Below are 21,099 nucleotides of genomic sequence, written 5' to 3' on the forward strand. Positions count from 1 at the left end.
TGGAGGGTGGGCACAAGGGGTGAAGGGAGACATATGTATGGTGATGGACAGACAAAAATGTACAACCCCAAATTTCACGATGTTATAAACTATTAAAGCGTCAATAAAAAACAAAAACAAAAACCCTGTTTTTGTCTCCTCTCAAACACAGTCAGATGATTACATAATGGACTTGGGTCTCCAGACCCCTTTTCCTGGATCTTCTGGAGTCTCTTTTCTAGGAAACATTGAAAGGCATCAGGACTTGGCCCCTCACTGTCCTCGGCACCTTATGGTGTGAAAAATTATATATAAGGTTGATATATCAGTTTTCTAGCACTGTTGTAACAAATTGCCACACACTGTGTGGCTTAAAACAATGGAAATTTTTTCTCTTAGGCTTTTGGAGGTCAGCATCCAAAATCCAGAAGTCAACAGGGTCACACTCTCTCCAAAGGCCCTAGAGAGGAACCCTTCCTTGCCTCTTGCAGCTTCTGGTGGCGCCTGGTGTGCCTTGACTTGTGCTATCGATCTCCAGTCTCTGCCTGCATCTTCACACAGCCTTCTTCCCCTTGTGTCTCTGTGTGTCTTCTCCTCTTCCTGTAAGGACACCAGTCGTTGGATTTAGACCCCACCTTCGTCCAGTATGGCCTCCTCTTAACTAATTACATCTGCAAAGACCCTATTTCCAAATAAGTCACATTCTGAGGTTCTGGTGGACGTGAATTTTGGGGGGGCACTATTCATCTCACTGCAATTGGGTATGGTGGAAGAATTCAATAGGAATGAAGGGATGTGTTGGAAATCAGGGTGATAGGACTAGCACGTTTTTAGGGTTCTGTTTCCTTTGATTGTATGCTCTTTTTCTTTTGGAACTCGTACGTCAGCTGAGCCCCAGAGCACCTGGGCAATGAGTCACATTCACTGATAGAAGGGGAGGAAAAGAGGCTTTCCCCTTTGCTGCTGTTTCTCCCAGGTTCTTTTTGTTTCTCTGCACCATCACCTCGCTTCAGAAAGAGCAAGAATAACACATTCATACCAAGAATCCCTGAAGGAGAAGGCAAACTAGTGTAATAAATAAAAACTTCAACGCAACGTTATTTTTCTTACCATGTTTGATATTTGGACAGTTTGCTTCAGAGTTCCTTTGGGTAGTTGTGGAACCAGAAGAATCACAAGCCGATCTCTTCACATGAGAGAGATAAAGGGCCTCCAAGAAAGGGTCACTTTGGGGATGTTGATGTGACTATTAGATAAAACCAAAGTCAAACAACAGTTTCTCTATTTTATTCTCATTTTGGATGGTCGTTATGGACTAGGTGTTTTAAAAGAAACTGAGAAACATTGGATTACAGCTCAGCTCTTCATTAATTTAGTAGTTTAATGTTGCATTTCTAAATTATCCCTGTGGAACAAAACTAACATTTACTGAATCTGTATGACTTGGCTGGTATGCTGCCAGACACTTTTTTCCCTGCTCTCTCAGTTGGTCTTCCCAACAGCTCTGTGTAATGGACTTATTGCTTCCATATTCTGGTGACTGAGGCTCAGAGATGTTAAGTATACTTGCTTAGATCACAGAGTGAGAAAATGACTCAGATCCTTGGGGACATAAAGGAGAGTAACAAAGCTCCCAGTAAAATCTTCCTGGAATTATTGAGGGAGTGTTCACGGAAAATGCAGGCCAACGCCACACTGTGATGATGGTGGTGGTGGTGGTGGTGATGGCCTCTGCCATTTTTGGAGCACCTACTATGTGCCCCAAATGATGCCAGATGCTTTATGTCTTTGTTCCCATGGACATTTATTATATAGATGTTTCTTGCACATCTCCTCTGTAGCAGAATCTGTTTGAATCTGAGGAAACAGAGATTCAACCAAGTTTTCTACTCTTTAGTGATCATCTCATTGTCTGCATTTTACACACACAGAACTGGAGCACAGAGACTTTGTCAGATCGCTCTGGGATTTGTATCCAGTGCTGGGATTTACATCCAGCTCTATCAGCCTCCAAAGGTTTGTCTTTTCCACACAAACTTGGATACATCTGGAAAACAGTTTCTATCTTCTTTAAAAAAACTCTATTGTTTAGTAATAAATGATACATGTTGGTTGTAAAAAATTTAAAAGTACAAAGTAAATAAAATAAATAGTATAAGTGGCTCCCATTTATCCTCGTTCCAAGCCCCCAGTGTAACTCACTGTTAATAGTTAAACATAACATTTTTATAGACTTTCTATGTATGTACAAATATCACATATAATGATTAGTATATATTATATATAACCTGCTATATTTAACATGTAATACCGTATAGCCAAGTAGAAAAGCACTTGATTGAGTTACTACTTTGCATTTTGTTTCTCAGTGCTGTGGAGGAATTAGAAAGGATGTATATTCAAAAAATAATAAAAATAAAAGACTATTTTGTGCATATCACACACAAAAAAGAAAGCATGGGAACTAATTCCCTTCCACTCCTTATCCCCACCTTCTTCTCTGCAGCCCTATTGCCATATCCATTCTGCCCATAACCCTACTCAGGGCTTTGAGTCAATGACAGCTTCCGTCCCAGAGACCCGTTGCCTCTTTGCCAATGGAAAGAGTTAGTACACGTTTTCAAAGGGACTGCATCGTCCACAGGCAGCTGGGATTATGGGGTTTGGAGTTTGGGAAGGTAAAAGTGGTCTAAGCTAAAGTAGTTGAGACCCAGGAGAGGGAAGATGGAGACCTGTAGCTTCTGAAAGTGCTATCCCATAGAGTGGGGGAGAAGGGACTTGTGGTATGCCCAAAAACTCAGGTCCCCAAGACTAGGGTACCTGCACTTGGCAGAGATCTCAGCACGTGAGTTTAGCAGAGAATTAGCAGGGCGTCACGCCTCCTTTTTACAGGTGGTGGTAATAACCAGTGTTAAAATCAGACAGCCCTTTCACAAGCTTTTTTCTAAGCACCCCCCCCCCCCCGCCGCCATGACCATAGTGGGATCCTACTGAGGGCAAAGTGGGGTGGAAAGGACCCCAATAATGAATGAGAATTAGTTGTCCATTCTGAACTATAGGGGCCTTTGAGTTGTATTAATTTTGACTTAGAACATTGTTTCTTGAATTCAAGCACTGTATTAGGTTATAAATAATATGTCCTAGAGCCTAAAGCATAGATTTTCAGATTTCATATTTAGGAAACTGGGGATCATCTTGTAAGTGATGCATACATTTTATACATAATTACTTCTGTTCCCCCTCAAACATTCCTATTAAATAAATGGTGTTTTAGAATTAAGGAAATATGGAATCTTTCTAAGATATTAGCAAAATAACTAACATTCCTAATCTTCATTTGTGGAAGAACTATTTCATCCAAGAATGACTTCTGATGAGTCTTTACATCCTCGTCTTAAAACATGGACACAGATAAATGTGTTAACTTATTTTAGAACTTTCTCCTTCATAATTTTTAATAGCTTTATTGAGATATAATTTACATAACGTAAAGTTCACCTCCTTAAAGTGTACCATTCAAAGATTTTAAGTATATTTTCAGAGTTGTATAATCCTTATAATAATCTAATTTTAGAACATTTTCATCACCCCAAGAAGAAAACTGGTAACCATTAACAGTCATTCCCTATTCCCTCAAGCTTAGCCCCAGGTAACCACTAATCTACTTTCTGTCTCTATAGCTTTGCCTATTCAGGACATTTTATGTAACTGGGATCATACAACATGTGGTCTTTTGTGACTGACTTCTTTCACTTAGAAAAATGTTTTTGAGGTTCATCCGTGATACATATTGTAGTACATAGTAGTGCTTCATTCTGTTTTATTACTGAATCATGTTACATTATATGGATATACCATATTTTCTTTATGCATTCATCAGTTGATGAATATTTAGGTTCTTTCTGCCTTTGGCTATTATGAATAATGCTGATGTGAGCATTGAGTACAAGTCTTTGTGTAGACATGTGTTTTCATTTCTCTTGGGTATATACCTAGGAGTGGAATTACTAGAACGTGTGGTAACCTTATGTTTTAATAGTTTAAAGTGATTTCAAATGTTTTACATTCCCACTAGCAATGTACAAGGGATCCAATTTCTCCACATTCTTGTAAACACTTGTTATTGTTGGTCTTTCTGATTACAGCCATTCTAGTGGATGTGAAGTGGTACCTCGCTGTGGTTTTGCTTTGGATTTCCCTGATTAATAACAATGCTGAGCATCTTTTCATGTGCTTATTAGCCATTTATATATCTTCTTGGATCAACGTCTATTTAAATACGTTTCACATTTTCTAATTGGGTTATCTTCTTGTTACTGAGTTGTAAAGGTTTTTTTATATATTCTGGATTCAAATCACTTATAAGATATGTGATTTGCAAATGTTTTCTCATGGTGCAGGGGTTGTGTCTTTGGCAATTTTTCATGAAAGAAATGGCCTGCCTCAAAGAGACCTCCTGAAACCACATCTCGTTCTCCTCTTCCCACAAAGTCACTGTGACAAATAAGTATATCAACACACTATTACCTGGTTGTATTTCATTTATAAGCTCTTCCCTTCTAAGTTTCCCCCAGCTGCCTGGTTCAATTACCCTTTCCTTGTCTTAATTCTCCTTGACCTCTCTGCAACTTTTGATGCCAAAAGCAATAACACTCTCTTTTTCTCTCTGTCATTTCTTCTTTCCTTCCTCTCTACTTCCTTCCCTCCCTCCTTCTTTCCAACTTTCCTTCCTCTCTGCTTCCTTCCCTCCCTCCTTCTTTCCGTCTTTCCTTCCTTCCTTCTTCCCCTCCGTAAATGGGTATTTGTATTAGGCACTTACTAGGTTTCAGAAGCTCTGCTAGGGGCTGGAGATGAAGAAAAAAAGGCATATTTTCTGTCCTTGTTTGTGCTCTAGTAAAGAAGACAGATATTAGTAAAACACGAATACACTAATAGACTATATAGTAAAATTATCACTGTGATGAGCTCTATGATGGAGAGATGCTGGGTTTTACGTGAGTATGTTACAGGGGAAACTTTCACATCAAGGAAATCAGGAGTTCCTTCTCTGAGGAGGTGAGGACCAAGTTGAAATACCAAAGATAAGCAAGAGTTAACTTGGCCAAGAGTGAAGAGCATGTGAAAGTGCCTGTGACCCAAGGGAATAAGGCCTTTTTGAGGAAGGAGATAAAGGTAGTGTGGTTGGAGCAGAGCAGGCAAAAATGAAAATGAACTGAGGCAGAGTTAGATGGCAGCAAGACTGCAATGGACCTAGGAGGATGTGTTAAAAATGTTTGTCCATTGTGTATGAGTACTGCATCTTCTTTACCCAATGGAATGCTACTCAACCATAAAAAAGAGGAAATCTTGCCATTCGTGACAACATGGATGGACCTTGAGGGTAATGTGCTACGCAAATAAGTCAGATGGAGAAAGACAAATACCGTATGATTTCACTCCTGTGGAAGATAAACAAGCACATAGATACAGAGAACAGATTGGTGGTTACCAGAGGGGGAGGGATGTGGGGGAGAAATGCATAAAGGGACATTTGTATGGGGATGGATGGAAACTAGACTTTTGGTGGTGAACACAATGCAGTCTATACAGAAGTCTAAATATAATGAAGTACAACCTGAAGTTTATATGCTGTTATAAACCAGTGTGACCTCAATAAAAATAAATAAATAAAAAATGTCCATATTTTAAGACCAACAGAAAATAATTGAAGTATGGCAAGGTGATCACATTTGAATTCCTAAAAGATTATTCTAAGTGCAAAATGAAGAATAAATCAAAGATGGGCGATAGTGAACGTGAGGGGATTCATTGAGAAGCTATAGCAGTACCCCAAGTGATGGTAGGTTAGATGTTGGTGAGATGTTGGTAGCTTGGATGTTGATTGCAGCTTGGATGAGGGTGGTGGAAATGGAAATAGAGAAAAGGAAAGAATTTGAAAGACAGAAAGAAAAATCAACAAGACTTGGTGATGAATTGATTATAAGGGATTAAGGGAGAAACACATTTCAAGAATGACTAATAACTACGTGGCTCTAATGCTTTTGCCATGGTTTGAACCTACCATTCTACAACCTTGGGCCGCTTACATCCTCTCTGTTCCCATTTCTTCATTTAAAAAATCAGCATGATAATAACCCTTAACTCGTATAAATGCTATAACACAGAGCAGCATCTGGCTCATAGTGTGAGTATATGCTCAAGAAAAGTGCTAAATAAATAAATGTGCTCATAGTATGTTTATGAAAATCCCAATTATTAGTGCTGTTTAGAAAATCAGAGAAGGAAAGTCACTAGTTTCTTAAAAACTAAATATAATAAAGACTTTTGGTTCTGGACAGGATGGACTAGCCCCTTTCCTCCCAGATCCTTCCTCTTACAACTGAAAAACCCTTGGGCCTAACACAACAAATACCAGGAAGACTCTAAAAGGTGAAAAGAAGAAGATGGGCTACCTGGGAACTTTGGGACTTGAGGAAGAACAAGATGTGAGTTCCCCCTTTTCCTTTTGCCTCCCATATATCCTGGATGGGGAGCTGAAGAAGCCTGCGCCCTAAAACCACCAACAGGCACAGATAACAGAAACTCCAAGAAAAGCTGACTCTACTCCTCCTAGGGAAAGAACTAGGAAAAGGGGGGCATCACAGAACAGAAAACTTTTTGGAAAATACCCACCCTACTTTAGCCGTATGTCAATGGAAAACCTGCTTGGCAGAAGAAGGCAGTGCTCTGATTCCCTGTCTGTAGCAATGTCCGTGGGGCCCAGCATGGAGCTCCACCTCTACTCCCATCCAGCAGCATGGAGACTGAACAAGGCAATGAAAGACAAGGCTAGTTGGTCCTCCACTATCTCCCAACTTCATTGTCAGTGGGGCCCAGCAGGGAGCTGAACCTCTACCACCACCCAGCATTGACAAGGCTGTATGAAGTGGAGCTAACATTATACTTAATGGTGAAAGACTGAATGCTTTCTCCCTAAGATTGGTAATAAACCAACGATGTCCTCTGTCACCACTCGTGTGCAACATAGCAATGGAAGTTTTAGCTAGCACAATAAGGCGGCAAAAGGAAAGAAAAAGCAGGAAAGTTGGAAAGGAATAAATGAAGCTATTCCTATTTACAGATGACATGATTATGTAGAGAATCCTGAGGAAGCTACAAAAAATATCATAGAACTAATAAGTGAGTTCAAGGTCACAAGCTACAAGATCAACACACAAAACTCATTGTATTCCAATATACTAGCAATGGATATGTAGAACCGAAATAAAAAACACAATATCATGTACAATTGCCCCAGAGTAAAATGGAATACCTAGTTATAAATCTAATAAAATATGTACAGGATCTTTATGCTAAAAACTGTAAAATATTGATGAAAGAAATCAAAGAACAAGTAAGTAGGGAGACTGTGCTCATGGATTGGAAGACTCAATATAGTAAAGATGTTAATTCTCCACAAAAGGATCTACAAGTTTACAATTCTTTTTAAAATCCCAATAAGACTTTTTGTAGAAATGGACAAGCTTAATCTACAATTTATGTAGAAAGGCAGAGGAACTAGAATAACTAAAACACTTTTGAAAAAGAAGAGTGAAGTTGGAATAATCACTCCATCTGATGTTAAGGCTCTCTGTATACCTGTGGTGATCAAGGCAGTGTGGTATTGGCAGAAGAATAGATTCACAGATCAGTGGAACAGATTAGAGAATCCAGAAATAGACCAATACAGATATAACCAATTGGTTTTTTACAAAAGAACAAAAGCAATTCAATGGAGGAAAAGTAGCCTTTTCAGTAAATGACACTGGAACAACTGGACGTGTATCGGCAAAAAGATTAACCTCAACCTAAACTTCACACCATATACAAAATTACCACAAAATGGATCATGGATTTAAAATGTAAAACTATAAAATGTTAGAAAAAATAGGAGGAAATCTTTGGGACCAAGGGTTAGACAAAGAATTCTTAGGTCTAACATTAAAAGCACTATCTATAAAATAAAAAAAAATAGATAAATTGAATTTCATCGAAAGCAAGACATTTTGCATTGTGAAAGACTGCTAAGAGAATGAATATACGAGCTATAGACTACGAGAAAATATTTGCAAACCACATATCCAACAAAGGTCTTATGTCTAGACTGTATGAAGAATTATCAAAACTCAACAGTAAAAAAAAATCCAATTATAAAATTAGCAAAAGACATGAGCAGATATTTCACTGAAGAAAAGATATACATGGCAAATGAGCACGTGGAAAGATGTTCAACATCATTAGCTGCTATCAAAATGCAAATTAAGAGCACAATGCAGTATCACAACACACATACATGAAAAACTAAAATTTAAAAAGTGACAATACCAAATGCTGGCAATGATGTGGAGAAACTTGATCACTCATACATTGCTCGTGGGAATGTAAAATGGTACTGCCCTTCTGGAAAATTATTTGGCAGATTCTTATACAATGAAACATGCACTCACCAGATGACCTTGTAATTACACTCTTGGACATACATCCAGAGTAATGAAAATATATGTTCACACAAAAATCTGTACACAGATGTTCACAGCAACTTTATTCATAATAGCAAGATTTAGGAAACAATCCAAGTATCCTTCAGTGCGTGAATGGTTGAACAAACTGGTACATCTATACAGTGGAATACTACTCAGCAATAAAAAGGAATGAACTATTGGCACAGACAACAACCGGGACGGAACTCAAGGGCATTATGCTTACTGAAAAAAAGCCAATCTCAAAATTTACTTACTGTATAATTCCACTTATATAACATTCTCTAAATGACAAAACTATAGAGATGGAGACTAATCTTTTCTGATTAGTAGTTGACAGAGACAGGGATTGGGGGTGATGGGTGAAGGGGAGTGTGGAGTAGGTACAAACACAGAGATATAGCATGATTGTGGTGGTAGTGGTTATACACATTTATACATGGGATAATATAGCTTAGAATGCTACACACACACACACACACACACACACACAATGAATGCAGTTTTAAAAAATGGTGGAAACTGGATTAGGTCTATAGACTAGTTAACAGTAATCTATCAATGTCAGTTTTCTGGTGTGCATATTGTACTACAGCTATATGAGATGGTGCTATTGAGGGAAGCTGGGTGAAAGATACAAGGGACTCTTTGTACTACTTTTGCAACTTCCTGTATAAGTCTGTAATTATTCTTTTTTTTTTTTTTAGGTAAGAGTCTTGTTTTTTTTTTTTTTTAATTTTATTTGTTTATTTCCCCCCAAAGCCCCAGCGGATAGTTGTAGGTCATAGCTGCACGTCCTTCTAGTTGCTGTATGTGGGACACGGCCTCAGCATGGCCGGAGAAGCAGTGCATCGGTGTGCGCCCAGGATCTGAACCCGGGCTGCCAGAAGCGGAGCGCACACACTTAACCGCTAAGCCACCGGGCCGGCCCTAATTATTCTTTTAAGAAAGTAAAAAAATTACCTACACTGTCGCCAACACTGTAGAAATTCCTTTGGATCACACAATAAAGATGAGTTTTGGAAAGAATTCAAGAGAAGGAATGAGGAGATGGGAGTTTGTGTTCTAGATGTACAACTTAATATCTGTGTGCTTATAGGAAAAGCCTCTCACGTGCTCCAAATTCCTGTTTCTTCGTCTGAAAACATGGCTGAGAAGACCTGCTTGGCACATCTCAGTGAGGCCATTGTAACAATATTGTAAAATGCAAAAGAGGTTACTTTGAGCAAAGTAAAGCCACAAACCAGCCAGACCACAAACGTGGGGCATTTGCAGCCACAGCTGAAGTGACTGTTTCAGGAGATTGTGTGAGTCCTGACTAGTTCACTAAGGAAAACAATGTGTTAATTGATAATGGCTATTGATTACAATATTATGGAGGTGGATTAGAGTCCTTATGAGCCATCCCATAGAAGAGAAAAGAAGAGGAATGAGAAAGGAGTGATGTGATAATGACAGTGCTTAATAAGTGCTCAATAAATATTAGCCAGCATAATAATAATTACTATCATCAGTAGGAAAACAGCTTGCTGCCATAAGCATTATTCTTTGTCCTGAGAGGTTTCATACCCTAAAGATACTATAATCAAACTCTGGTCATATATCAACAATCCTAAATGTACTTCCATCCCCTTCCCCATTCATGGTCTTGTTTCTTAGGTACCATAATTGAATCTAAGCAAATATTTTGTTGGCTCTTCAAAGAGCCAACTAAAGAGGTATTCTAATTTAATTGTCTTCAAATGTCTATCTGTTCATGGCCTTTCTGCCTGAACTACCAGCCTTTAAAAGAAAGAGAAAGTTTTCTTAACCAATTTTCACCACCATCCAGCCATTAAGTCTGCTCACAAGTAATCACAGTAGTAGTGGTAATCATAGTGGTGGTTCTTCTAATGGTAATAGTAGCAGCAACAAAGATAATACAATAGCTTACACTTATGAGCACTTACTGGTTGCAATGTGCTATAATAAGCACTTTACCTATATTAACTAGTTTAATGCTCCTGACAACCCCAGGAGATAGGTTCTATGATTACCCACATTTTACATGTTAGGAAACTAAGACACAGATTGGCTGAGTAACTTACTCCAGTTCACACAGCTAGTACATGGCAAACCCAGGGCCATCTAATGCCGGCTGTGTGGCTCTGGAGTCTGTGCTCCTAACCTTTATGCCATGCCATCTCTCACAAGTGCTTGTCTGAGACCTTTTGCAGCATCTCCAGCAGCTGGAAGGGGATTTGATATTTTTAGAAGGAGGCCATTTCTTCTATGGCTGTCTCTATCAAACATAGTTTTGAAGGTACTGTTTACTTTGAAGACTTGGGCATGACTAAAGCTCATGAAGTATGGAAGCTTTGTAGTCTTCGTCCTTTGGGGGTAGGTCAGATCATCAGTGGGAATTTGGGGCCAGTATAGAAAAAGTGCCTTCATTTATGGCAATGTGGAATCACTTCCATATGTCTTGGGTTAGCTCAGTGATATGGTGGTCACCTCCAGTGTCACAATCAGAGCCCTCCCACTTACTAGTTTCATGATCTTAAGCAGGTTATTTAATGTCTTTTTGTCTCAGTTCCTTCGTTGTAAAATGAGCAAACTTATTTTATATAATTGTTGGGAGAATTAAAGATACAACATATGTACAATATTTAGCTCAATGCTTGGGACTGTCTAGCTCAGTACCATTACGTGAAGTAGAACTAGGTAAAGTGGAAGTTGTAGAAAATATACTACATTTCCTCTCTTCAAAGTTAACTAGTTAACAAGGCATTAATGATTAAAAATCACTTTTATTATTAATAATATGATTATATCAAGTTGCAAGTATCATCACCATATATTCTGATATGATTTCATCCAAAGAGATAAAGATATTACATTTAATAAAAGTTCCAAGATGGTGAAGTTGATGTGGTGTAGAGAGCAAGTGTGAAAGTCTTCATGACAAGAGTATGGGTATGAAGTGGTGTTTGAAGCCAGGCAGGGACATAGATATTCCAACTATATTTGGAGTGAGTATTTTGAGTCAGGGAAACATGACAAAGTAGAGAGGTAAGAATGAACTTCTCAATTGGAGGGACAGTTATGGGGCCACCTCATCAGAGGAGAGGGTTTGCTTCAAGAATATTGAGAGATGAGACCAGGTAGGTTGGATGTGTTAATTAACTCAATGCAGACAATCCTTTCACAGTCATCACACTGTACACTTTAAATATCTTAGATTTTTTTTGTTGTTGTTGTCAATTATACCTTAATAAAGCTGGGAGAGAAAAGACCAGGTAGGTAAGAATGGGCCAAACTTCTGGAATGTTGCATAAAACCATTCCTTTCTCTACACTGTCCTTTTGCCTGGAGTGCCCTTTGTGGGCAATTCTGGCTGAGAAAATCATGACCATTTTTAAAAGACTAGTTCAAATGCTACCTCTTGCAAGAAGACTTTTCTCCCTATTGGAAGGAACTTCTTTCCTCCAATGAACTTTCATTCCAGTTTATCTTTATTCATCTTATCCAGCGTGACTACACGTGCCGGTTTGCCTGCGTCGTTCTGAGTTATGCCTGTTATCCCAGTGTAATTATTCGCAGAACCCCCTTTCAGTCTAAAATATGTTCTGTTTATAGGATAAGATGTAAAGTCATATGCTTGTAACTCTTATCCCTTCTTCCTTGTGTTCCAGTTAGTTACAAATTTATGTCTGGTCGCCCCTCTTACAGGGTTCATGCGAGCAGAGACCATATCTACTCATGTTTGTATTCCCAGTACAGATCCTAGTGATTGTTTATGAAATGAATTAAAATGAGGAGACTGAAAACTCTTGAAGTCTGTTATTTTGTGTGTGAGTGTGTCTAACATCACCTGTATTGCACCTGCACGTACTAGGTGCTTGATATGTCTGTGAATTTGATCAGACGTCCGTGGGGTTATACTGTTTCTGGAGTGTGCTGGAGATGACTTTAGCACAGACTAGAAGTGTGTCCCCGTAAATCTTCTCTTCCCTTCTCACTGCTTGCTAACCTCTAACCTATGCACATTTCTCATTGACGGTTTGAGTTTATCTTAAGGCCTAAAGAAAAACTTTCCTTGGAAACATCCAAGGTGTTAAATCAAGAGTCCTATGCGTGTGTGTGCTTTACTTTAATTGCATGTTGGTGATTAAAACAGCTCTACTTTGTAGAATTTAACCTTTCTTATTACTGATCCCTGTTAGGAAATTAAGAATAAAAATTAATGGAGAGGTGATATTTCAACTGATTGATACATTGATCTAACAGCTCACTTAACAAACTATATTGAAGTTTTAGCTTTGTTCAATTAGTGTTATTTATTTGGGGTTTCTAGCTGGAATTTCAACTCTTGTTTTATAACCTTTTATGACTTAAATAATCCTACTTGGTTTTTCTTTTTAAAATTTCTAAGAAGTTATGCTAGCAGATGTTGAAGGGAATAAAGGGTGTGAACTTTCCTATATTGTTTATTTACAGAGTGGTCATTTTGACGACTATTTAAACTTCCTGATTATGAGAGCAAAGTATAGTTATCTGTGAAATCTTGGTCTCAAACTTGGAATAATTCAGTCTGTTTTGTAGTGTTAGGTGTATTTCTCCCCAAACCTTGTGGATTAAGGATGCACAGCTATTTGAATATATATAACCGTATTACTACACATCAGGCATCAACCCAGAGGTTAAATTCTGAGCCCTATGAAAATTACCTATATGGAAAATTTGAGCCAAACTGCTGAAGGCCCTTAAACACAGTCCTGATAGTAAATCCCTTTGCTACTCAAAGCACAACCCTGTGCTCATCAGCATTCTCTATGACCGGTGGAACTCCTCTGACAGTACTTGTGGGTAGGTGCTCCTTTGCCAGGCTATATTAGCTGGGCCTTCCTCTTCAGTTTTACGCTCTTTGTTCTAAAGAGGCCATGGAATCTCTCATGTGGGTTTGTTTCTTTTTCTTTTTTTAAACATTTATTTATTTATGTTTTTGTGAGGAAGATCAGCCCTGAGCTAACATCCATGCCCAGCTTCCTCCACTTTATGTGGGATGCTGCCACAGCATGGCTTGACAAGCGGTGCCTCAGTGTGCTCCTGGGATCTGAACCCAGGCCGCCAGCAGCGGAACGTGCGCACTTAACTGCTACGCCACGGGGCCAGCCCCTTCTTTTTCTTTTTTTAACCTTAGAGGAAAGTTTCCCAACCTTGGCACTATTGACATTTTGCACTGGTTAATTCTTTGTGGTGATGGGCTTTCTTGGGCATTGTAAGATGCTTAGCAGCATCCCTGACCTCTATCTGCTAGGTTCTGGTAGCATCCTCTATCCCAAATCATGATAACCAAAAATATCATTAGACATTGTCAAACGTTTCCAGGGGAGGGGATGTAAAATTGCCCCTTGTTGAGAACCACTGCCTTGGAACCTCTGCAGAAACCTTTGCAGAACATGAAAGAAGCAATGACCTTAGAGCAGCACTCACCAGTCATGTGAGTTGCCTAAGTCGCTGGTCTTCTCTGACACTCAGTTTCTTTACTTGCAAAGTGGAGATAATAACATCCATCTTTTAGAGTTGTTGAGATTTCCACCACATCAGGCAGAGACACTGCCAGGCGCATAGGAAGGTCCAGTACACGGTAGTCACTTCTCTTATTTGGTGAGTTCCAGCTAATTTTTCCAACACCAGTGATTCCAACCTAAGAAAAGGTGTCTCTCTTTCTCACCCTGCAAACAGAGCATGACGAATGTGGCAGCGAGCAGCACAGCTGTGATGAGAATGCCATCTGCACCAACACTGTCCAGGGACACAGCTGCACCTGCAAACCGGGCTACGTGGGGAACGGGACCAGCTGCAGAGGTAGGCTTGCTGCCTTAGCGGCGGGCTATGAGCTGCCACCCTGCCTGGGCGCTTGGTGCCCCTGTGGCAGACCCTTTGCACATGACCAGGGTTCCTGTTCCTGTTCTATCAGCTAGCGGGGACACTGGGCATCAGAAAGAAGAAAAATGCTTTGAGTCTACCTTTTGGGTTGAATGAAAAAGGTGGGAGTGGGTCAAAGGCACGGTTCCACCGTGTGATGGCTCTGTTCAGCTTTGCCTCTTGGCCTGCGTGTGAAGGATGCCCTGATTGCTGATGTGGGCCTTTATTCCCAGTGAGCTCTGCTCAGAGGGCAGGTGGGCAGTGCTCATGGCCACACTCAAGATAGCTGCTTGGGTAGGAAGCTTAAAATTTCAGCCTCTCGCTGTGTTTGGAGCAGTTCAGCAATTCAGAGGCCAATTCCCTGCCTTTCATCTGCATTAGAATAAAATTCGAATTCCTCCTTTTGGTTTATGAGGCATTCAGAATCCGGTCCCTGGCTCCTCTCCGCTGGCATCTCTCGTTTCTCCCTCTCTCGCTCCCTCTGCACCAACACATTGTTCCTCGCTATCCCTCGAACCTGTCAACCGCATCCCCGTTTCAGGGCTTTGTGCTTATTGTACCCTCAGCCTCGTTGCTCATTTCCTTCAGGTATCTACTCAAGTGTCCCCTCATTACAGAAACTGTCTTTTACCGCTCCTTCTAAAATAGCACCCCTATTACCTGTTAGCCCATTCCCTTGCTGTATTGTTTCTTCCCTAGCACAACCTGAGAGAACATTATACATTTCTGTGTTTGTTTCTGTGTTGTCTGCCTCCCCATTGGGATGTAACCCTGCTGTGTCCCCAGCAATGAGAATGGTGCCTGACGCATTGTAGACACTCATTCAATATGTGTGAACTGACTGAATCAGCCAAAGAGGAAAGAGACACATCACATTGAAAAAGAGGCAAAAGGTACAAAAACACTAGGTAATAACACTTTTGGCTAGGTATTATTATCATCCCCATTTTAGAGGTGACAAATCTGAGACACAGAAACTTAAGCAACTTGCCCAAGGACACACAGCACATTATCAGTACCCCCTGCAGAGACGACCTGCTGCTGACGAGAGAGAAATAATGTACAATAGCTGAGTCACCATAGTTGTGCATTAGATTAGGGGAGAATTTTAAAGGATTGCTTTTATTCTGTGTTGGTGAGGTCGGGGTGAACAGATAGCCTCGTACATGCCTGAGAGTGTACAATGGTGAAAGTTTTTAACGGCAATTGACAAAATCTGTCAACATTTAAAGTAAATGTGAAGCATAATACAGAGATTGGAATCTCTTGATTCCATTAGTTTTACCTCTTGAAATGTGTTCTAGAAAAGCACATGCTCTTGAGGGGGAAAAATGCACATATAGTGACTTTTTTGCTGCATTTGCTGCATTTCGATGTTCATCAAAAACCAGAAACAACCAAAATATCCATCAGTAATGAAATGATTTAATTTATTTGGTGCATCATTTCATGGACTAGAATGCAGTGATTTGAAGCTCTGAGGGTACGTATGCACACACACGTGCACATGCATGCGCACACATGCACCCTGAACCATCTCCAAGATATATTTTTGAGGAAAAAAAGAAAGAAAAATAAATAAAATCAAGTTACAAGACAGTACGTACAGCATCATCACATATCTAATTTATTATTTACAAATGTCTGTACACATATTTATGTAAATACATAGATTGGAAACATGCAAGCCGTTCACCGTATTACCCATGGGGGTGTGTGTGAAAAAGAACATTTACCTGTTGCTATGGATTTAATATTGTTTGCATCTCTTACCATGGGAATTTATACACATTATATTTGTGTAGTTTTTTTTTAAAGTTTCACGAGGCAAATAAAGAAACTAGTGCTCAGCTTTCAAAAGAAGGCTGAAAATATTGCCAAACCAAAACAAAACACCGTAACTATTAACACAATTCCATGGATTATCAAGTCCACTGCTGGCACCTGCATGCTAATACTGTAAATCTGAGGAGCAACGTAGGGATTTGATTTTAATGCGTTTTTTCAGAATTATGTTACCTCATAAAATAATATTGATTGCACTAGTTCAGTGAGCATGTTTGCCAAGCCCTCTCAGGCCATTGTGATAAGTGGAGGCTTCACCTTTGTGGAATTTGAAAGTCCAACTGTGAAAAATATGACTTCAAATAATTTTCCTTGTGTCCACAGACTCTGAAAATACATCTTCCCTTGAAAGTTATGAATTAGGGAAAATAATTTTCTTAAAGCGATTCTCGTGGTCAATCGTGTTGACCTCAGTAAGACAGGGAGAATCCTGTGTTTTATAAAGGTTACATGGGAGGCAGTGCAGTGTAGTTGAAGAATTGGACAAAGTTTGGAGAGTTGGGGTTTAGACCTGATTGCATCGCTGGTGAGTTGTAACTTCTATGTTTTTACATATTAAAATTGGGTTAATATCACCATCTGTGTTTACCCAACGTTATTGCAAAGTATTATTAAAGGAATGTATATTGATATGTTTTAAACTATCAAATGCTATAAAAAGTGAAGAGAGTGTAATTAGTGGTACAATGATGAAGGAGAAGGTGGCAGTTCACGAACTGGCTTGAACCTCAGCCCTCTGACTGAAGGACACAAATCCGTATCTCAGCGTCAGGGCGTACACTTTATAGTTGGCTTTTCCACCTGTAATCGAACATTTACAGAGGTAGTTTGACAAGGATAACCAGACAATCTGAACTAATTCTGTTTTTGTTTTTAATGTATAAAAGCTTTTCTAGACATGGTATTGTTCATGGAATTGACTACATCTCAGTAGGAATAAACACTGTTAACACTCCTGTTAACAAGCAAAACACAAGGCAGCCGTTTCTCAAACAATACTAATTGGTGTGAATTCTCTCAGATGGGCTTTCCTGCTGGCTGATGCCCATGTAAGGAGGTTTTTCTTCTCACGTGGTTGGAAAATACCCATTCTGCTTCAACAGCAGTCACTGAGTATATGCAAGACACCTTGCTGGTATGTTCACATATGTTATCTCATTTAGTTTCCAGAATAACCCCGGGAAGTCGATAGCATTATTCTATTTCACAGGTAAATCTTGAATCAGACGTCGTTGGTTCTGGTTTAACCCAGTTACTGTGACTGCTTTTCGTTTCTTTCCTCCCTCCACTTCCTTTTTTTCCTTTCTTCCTTTTTCTTCTCTTTCTCTTTCCTTTTCCTCTTCCTCTCTGTTCATCATTTAACTATTTATTTTATATATGTATATAAAATAGATATGTTCTATATATATAGAACATATCTATATTCTAACTAGAGACTGTAGAGAAAACAGAAAGGGGAGAGACAGTGCAATGACAATCTATAATTTTAAAAAATTTGCTTGTATTTTTAATAACCAGGTTAATGTACTTATGAAACTATGTAACATCTGTTGCTAAATATTTTGGCATTTGGGATTAAGTGGAGAAAGCACTAGTAAGCTGTTTCAAATCAGATTTGCACAGCCTGACCTGAGGGCTGGGGTTATCTCAGAAGTGTTCCTGTCTGCTTTCCCAGTCTCCGTTAACCTGGAGCCGAAGGTGGGCTTTCCCTAGGCAGCTGTCCATAAATAGCTGATAGACTAAGCCTCCTCTCTAGTCTGTCGTTGGCTGGGTAAGATGTGATGCTCCTTGAAACTATTCTTATTTTAATGACTAATAATATTGACGTTGATTTCATAAACATACAGTGAGTGTGAATTCTGTGTCTGGAGCACAGTTCCAGGCACCAAAAGAGCAAAAGGCAAGACGAGGCTTTTGGAGTTTTCACCATTTAGTGTGGGAGAAAGATTTGAAAAAATGCTTCTAACCCAATGGAATAATTTACAGACAGGTGTTATCTCATGTCAAAGAGGCTTATAAGGAATTACTTAAAATATAGAGCCGTGGAAAGGCATGTTATGTGTTAGGTGGGACTCCTTTGGTTGCAAGTAGGAGAAATCTACCGGCAAGACTGGCTATGTAATTTGCAGAGCCCAGAGTAAAATGAAAGTGTGGGATCCTGTTCAGAAAGTAGGAAAAATTGGGGGCCAAGTTGGTGGCATAGTGGTTAAGTTCAGTGTATTCCGCTTCAGCAGCCAAGATTCATGGGTTCAGGTCCCTGGTACGGACCTATGCCACTTGTCAACCATGCTGTGGCAGTGACCCACATACAAAAAAGAGGAAGATTGGCACAGATGTTAGCTCGGGGCTAATCTTCCTCAGGAAAAAAAAAAAGTAGGAAAAATCTGTTGTTTAAAGGCACTAAAATATAAAGCTTTTGCCTTTCTTCTGTAGTCTCTCTCTTAACCTGTCATGGTATTTTTCATTTGCTGTTTAATGTTGCTCTCTTTGCCTTGGGGTTACTCTTGGGGTGAGTGCAGACTCCTCAGAAAAGCTTCAAGCCTATCATGCCTATGACCCACTGACCTGAGGTCTCCCCTCTGCCCTGACTGATGTACTGTCACCTGGCCTGGGGCAGGGAAGTTGAGCCAGGTACATCCCCTTCCCTTGGGACCTCCCCCATCCTCTACAGCAGATGGGCCATCCAAGGGGCCTGTAGTCTCCCCACCAGTTCCTTGGATCACTGATGGAATGCACTCACATGCTACTAGCTTGGAGAGGGGATGGTGCTGCTATGCTCCACCTAGAAACACCCAGAGCTTGTGTGCCCAACCCTGACCCTTGCTGTGTCTGTGCCAGGACCCTGCTGGGGACGGAAGGAGGCAGTTGTCACTGGGTGGAGAAGGAGAGGCTGTAAGGGACCCAGGGCTACAGGGGACAGGGAAATGGAGAGCTGAGAACCCATCCTGGGGACGTGGGGAGGCGGTGGGAGATGTGATGGCTAAGGCTCCAGACCCCCACTGCATGCTTCATTGTCCCATTGGACCTCACTTACAAAACACAAATCCAAAGATGAAATTATTAAGAGCTTCCAGATGGTGACCACAGAGCATTAAACCACAAGTGTGGGGCCCTTCTGAGTGCGGGGCCCTGTGCAACTGCACTGGTTGCATGCTCATGAGGTTGGATGTGCTACTGGCATTAGTGAGCTTTCCAGGTGTGTCATAGAATGTTAGGGCAAAAAGGTGGCGGGGGCATAGGAACAGATTGCTCCAGGGGCTAGAGTGCTGATGGCGCTCTCTCCTTCCGTCTCCTTCTGCTTCTCTGCAGATTGACTTCATCTTTCTTTCTCATTACAGGCTGGATTTTTGTTTGTCCATGTGGTTGAGGACCAGATCCTCTGTTTTGTAGGTTCAGAAACTTGGCCTTATCAGGGTACCTGAGATGATCAATATTTTGAGGACCAGTGTATTAATTTATTATGATACCTATTGTGGTTTAAGGAGAGCCTAAAAATGGTACTCTTGTTTTCCCCATCTGCATTCGGAACCAGTTGAGAGACAGATAAAGAAATCAAGCAAGTGGAGACCAAAATGTCAATATGAATACTGATAAAGGTTATACCAGAGAACATGGCTTATGTATGTGATGATAGTATTCGTAATATCGAACTCCCAAATTAGACAAGCTTATGCAGCCAGTCACAGGTGGAGCAGGGCAACTGGTAGAGCTTTGCCACGTAGGGCTGCTCCTGCACACTTCAGGGCAAGAGGAACAGTCCAGAAGGGGTTTTTCCTGTGGGCCTCCTGATCCCTAGAGCATAAGAAAGGGAAGAGCTGGCCTATGCATGTCCAATTTCCTCCCTGCCCCTCACCAACAACCAGGGAAGAATGAGGGGGTCGGCCAAGAGGCCAAGGGGAAATGCTCTGAGGGAAACCAGAAAAATGGAAAAGAAGCTCCAACACCCACCCCCAACTCCACCAACAACTTCTATTTAGCAGTGGCAAATGTTTGTGTCTGTAGTTTCACCTTCTTTCTTAAAAGATATTCAGGGACCCATTTTTTAAAATTCAGAATTAATTAAGTGAGAAATCAGAGCCAAGGAGTCAGCTGGGGGTTTTATTGGCTCATCATCTCAGGATCTGTTCCCCTGCTGCAACCATCTCCACTGTAGGAATAGTCATTCTAGACTATTCTAAAGCTAGAGTGCCCTTGCTCAAAATCCTCCAGCATTTCAGGAGGCAATGGGTGGTGTCACAGTCCTAGTGTCTCCTCAATGTCCTTCTGTTGTCTAGAGATTAGTTAATCTTCCCTTGCCCAGTGTTTCTTTTCAAACCATGCAAGGGGGCTCCTTAATGACTTTATGGTTCATGCCAATGTAGTTTCGTTTTTCCTTGCCTTTCAAGTCCAAGAAGCCCTTCCTGATCTCAGGCTAGGTGAACACCCCTCTCTGTGCTCCAGAGGCACCCTCCAAACACTACTCAGTCCCTGTGACCTCACGCTGCAAGTGACGTTTAATTGTCTGTTTCCTGCAGGCCGTGGCTATGTGTCTCTGTTTACCCAACATTTAGCACGGAGCTAAGCATGTTATAGTGCTCAAAATTTTCCTGATGGGTGAACACATGAAGACTCCTTTCTAATAGAACATGCACTTGTGTGTCTAGAAGATTTTACAAGAAAGCAAAAGTCTGCCTGGGACACAGAGATACTTAGGCCTTTCAAGTGTTACCCCCAGCCTGAGCAAACCACTGCTCCCAAGGGTAGAGATGCAAACTGACTTTAATGTGGAGTCTACATTGCTAATGGATGACCGATTTTCAAAGAAAATCATTACAATAAAATGCAATTCACTGTAGAAGTTCCTGAA

The 21,099-nt window shown here is 40.4% G+C and overlaps 1 protein-coding gene across 3 annotated transcripts in view; it reads left to right on the forward strand.

Moving 5' to 3' along the window:
- NELL1 (neural EGFL like 1) overlaps positions 1-21,099 on the forward strand; it is a 778,808-nt gene that overhangs the window by 460,071 nt on the left and 297,638 nt on the right. For all 3 annotated transcript variants that reach the window (XM_058546145.1, XM_058546147.1, XM_058546146.1), the window contains exon 14: positions 14,226-14,348. In XM_058546145.1, the coding sequence (XP_058402128.1) occupies positions 14,226-14,348 (123 nt within the window). The remainder of the gene's footprint in view (positions 1-14,225; positions 14,349-21,099) is intronic.

This window comes from Diceros bicornis, chromosome 7 (genome assembly GCF_020826845.1).
Source record: "Diceros bicornis minor isolate mBicDic1 chromosome 7, mDicBic1.mat.cur, whole genome shotgun sequence".
Lineage (NCBI taxonomy): Eukaryota > Metazoa > Chordata > Mammalia > Perissodactyla > Rhinocerotidae > Diceros > Diceros bicornis.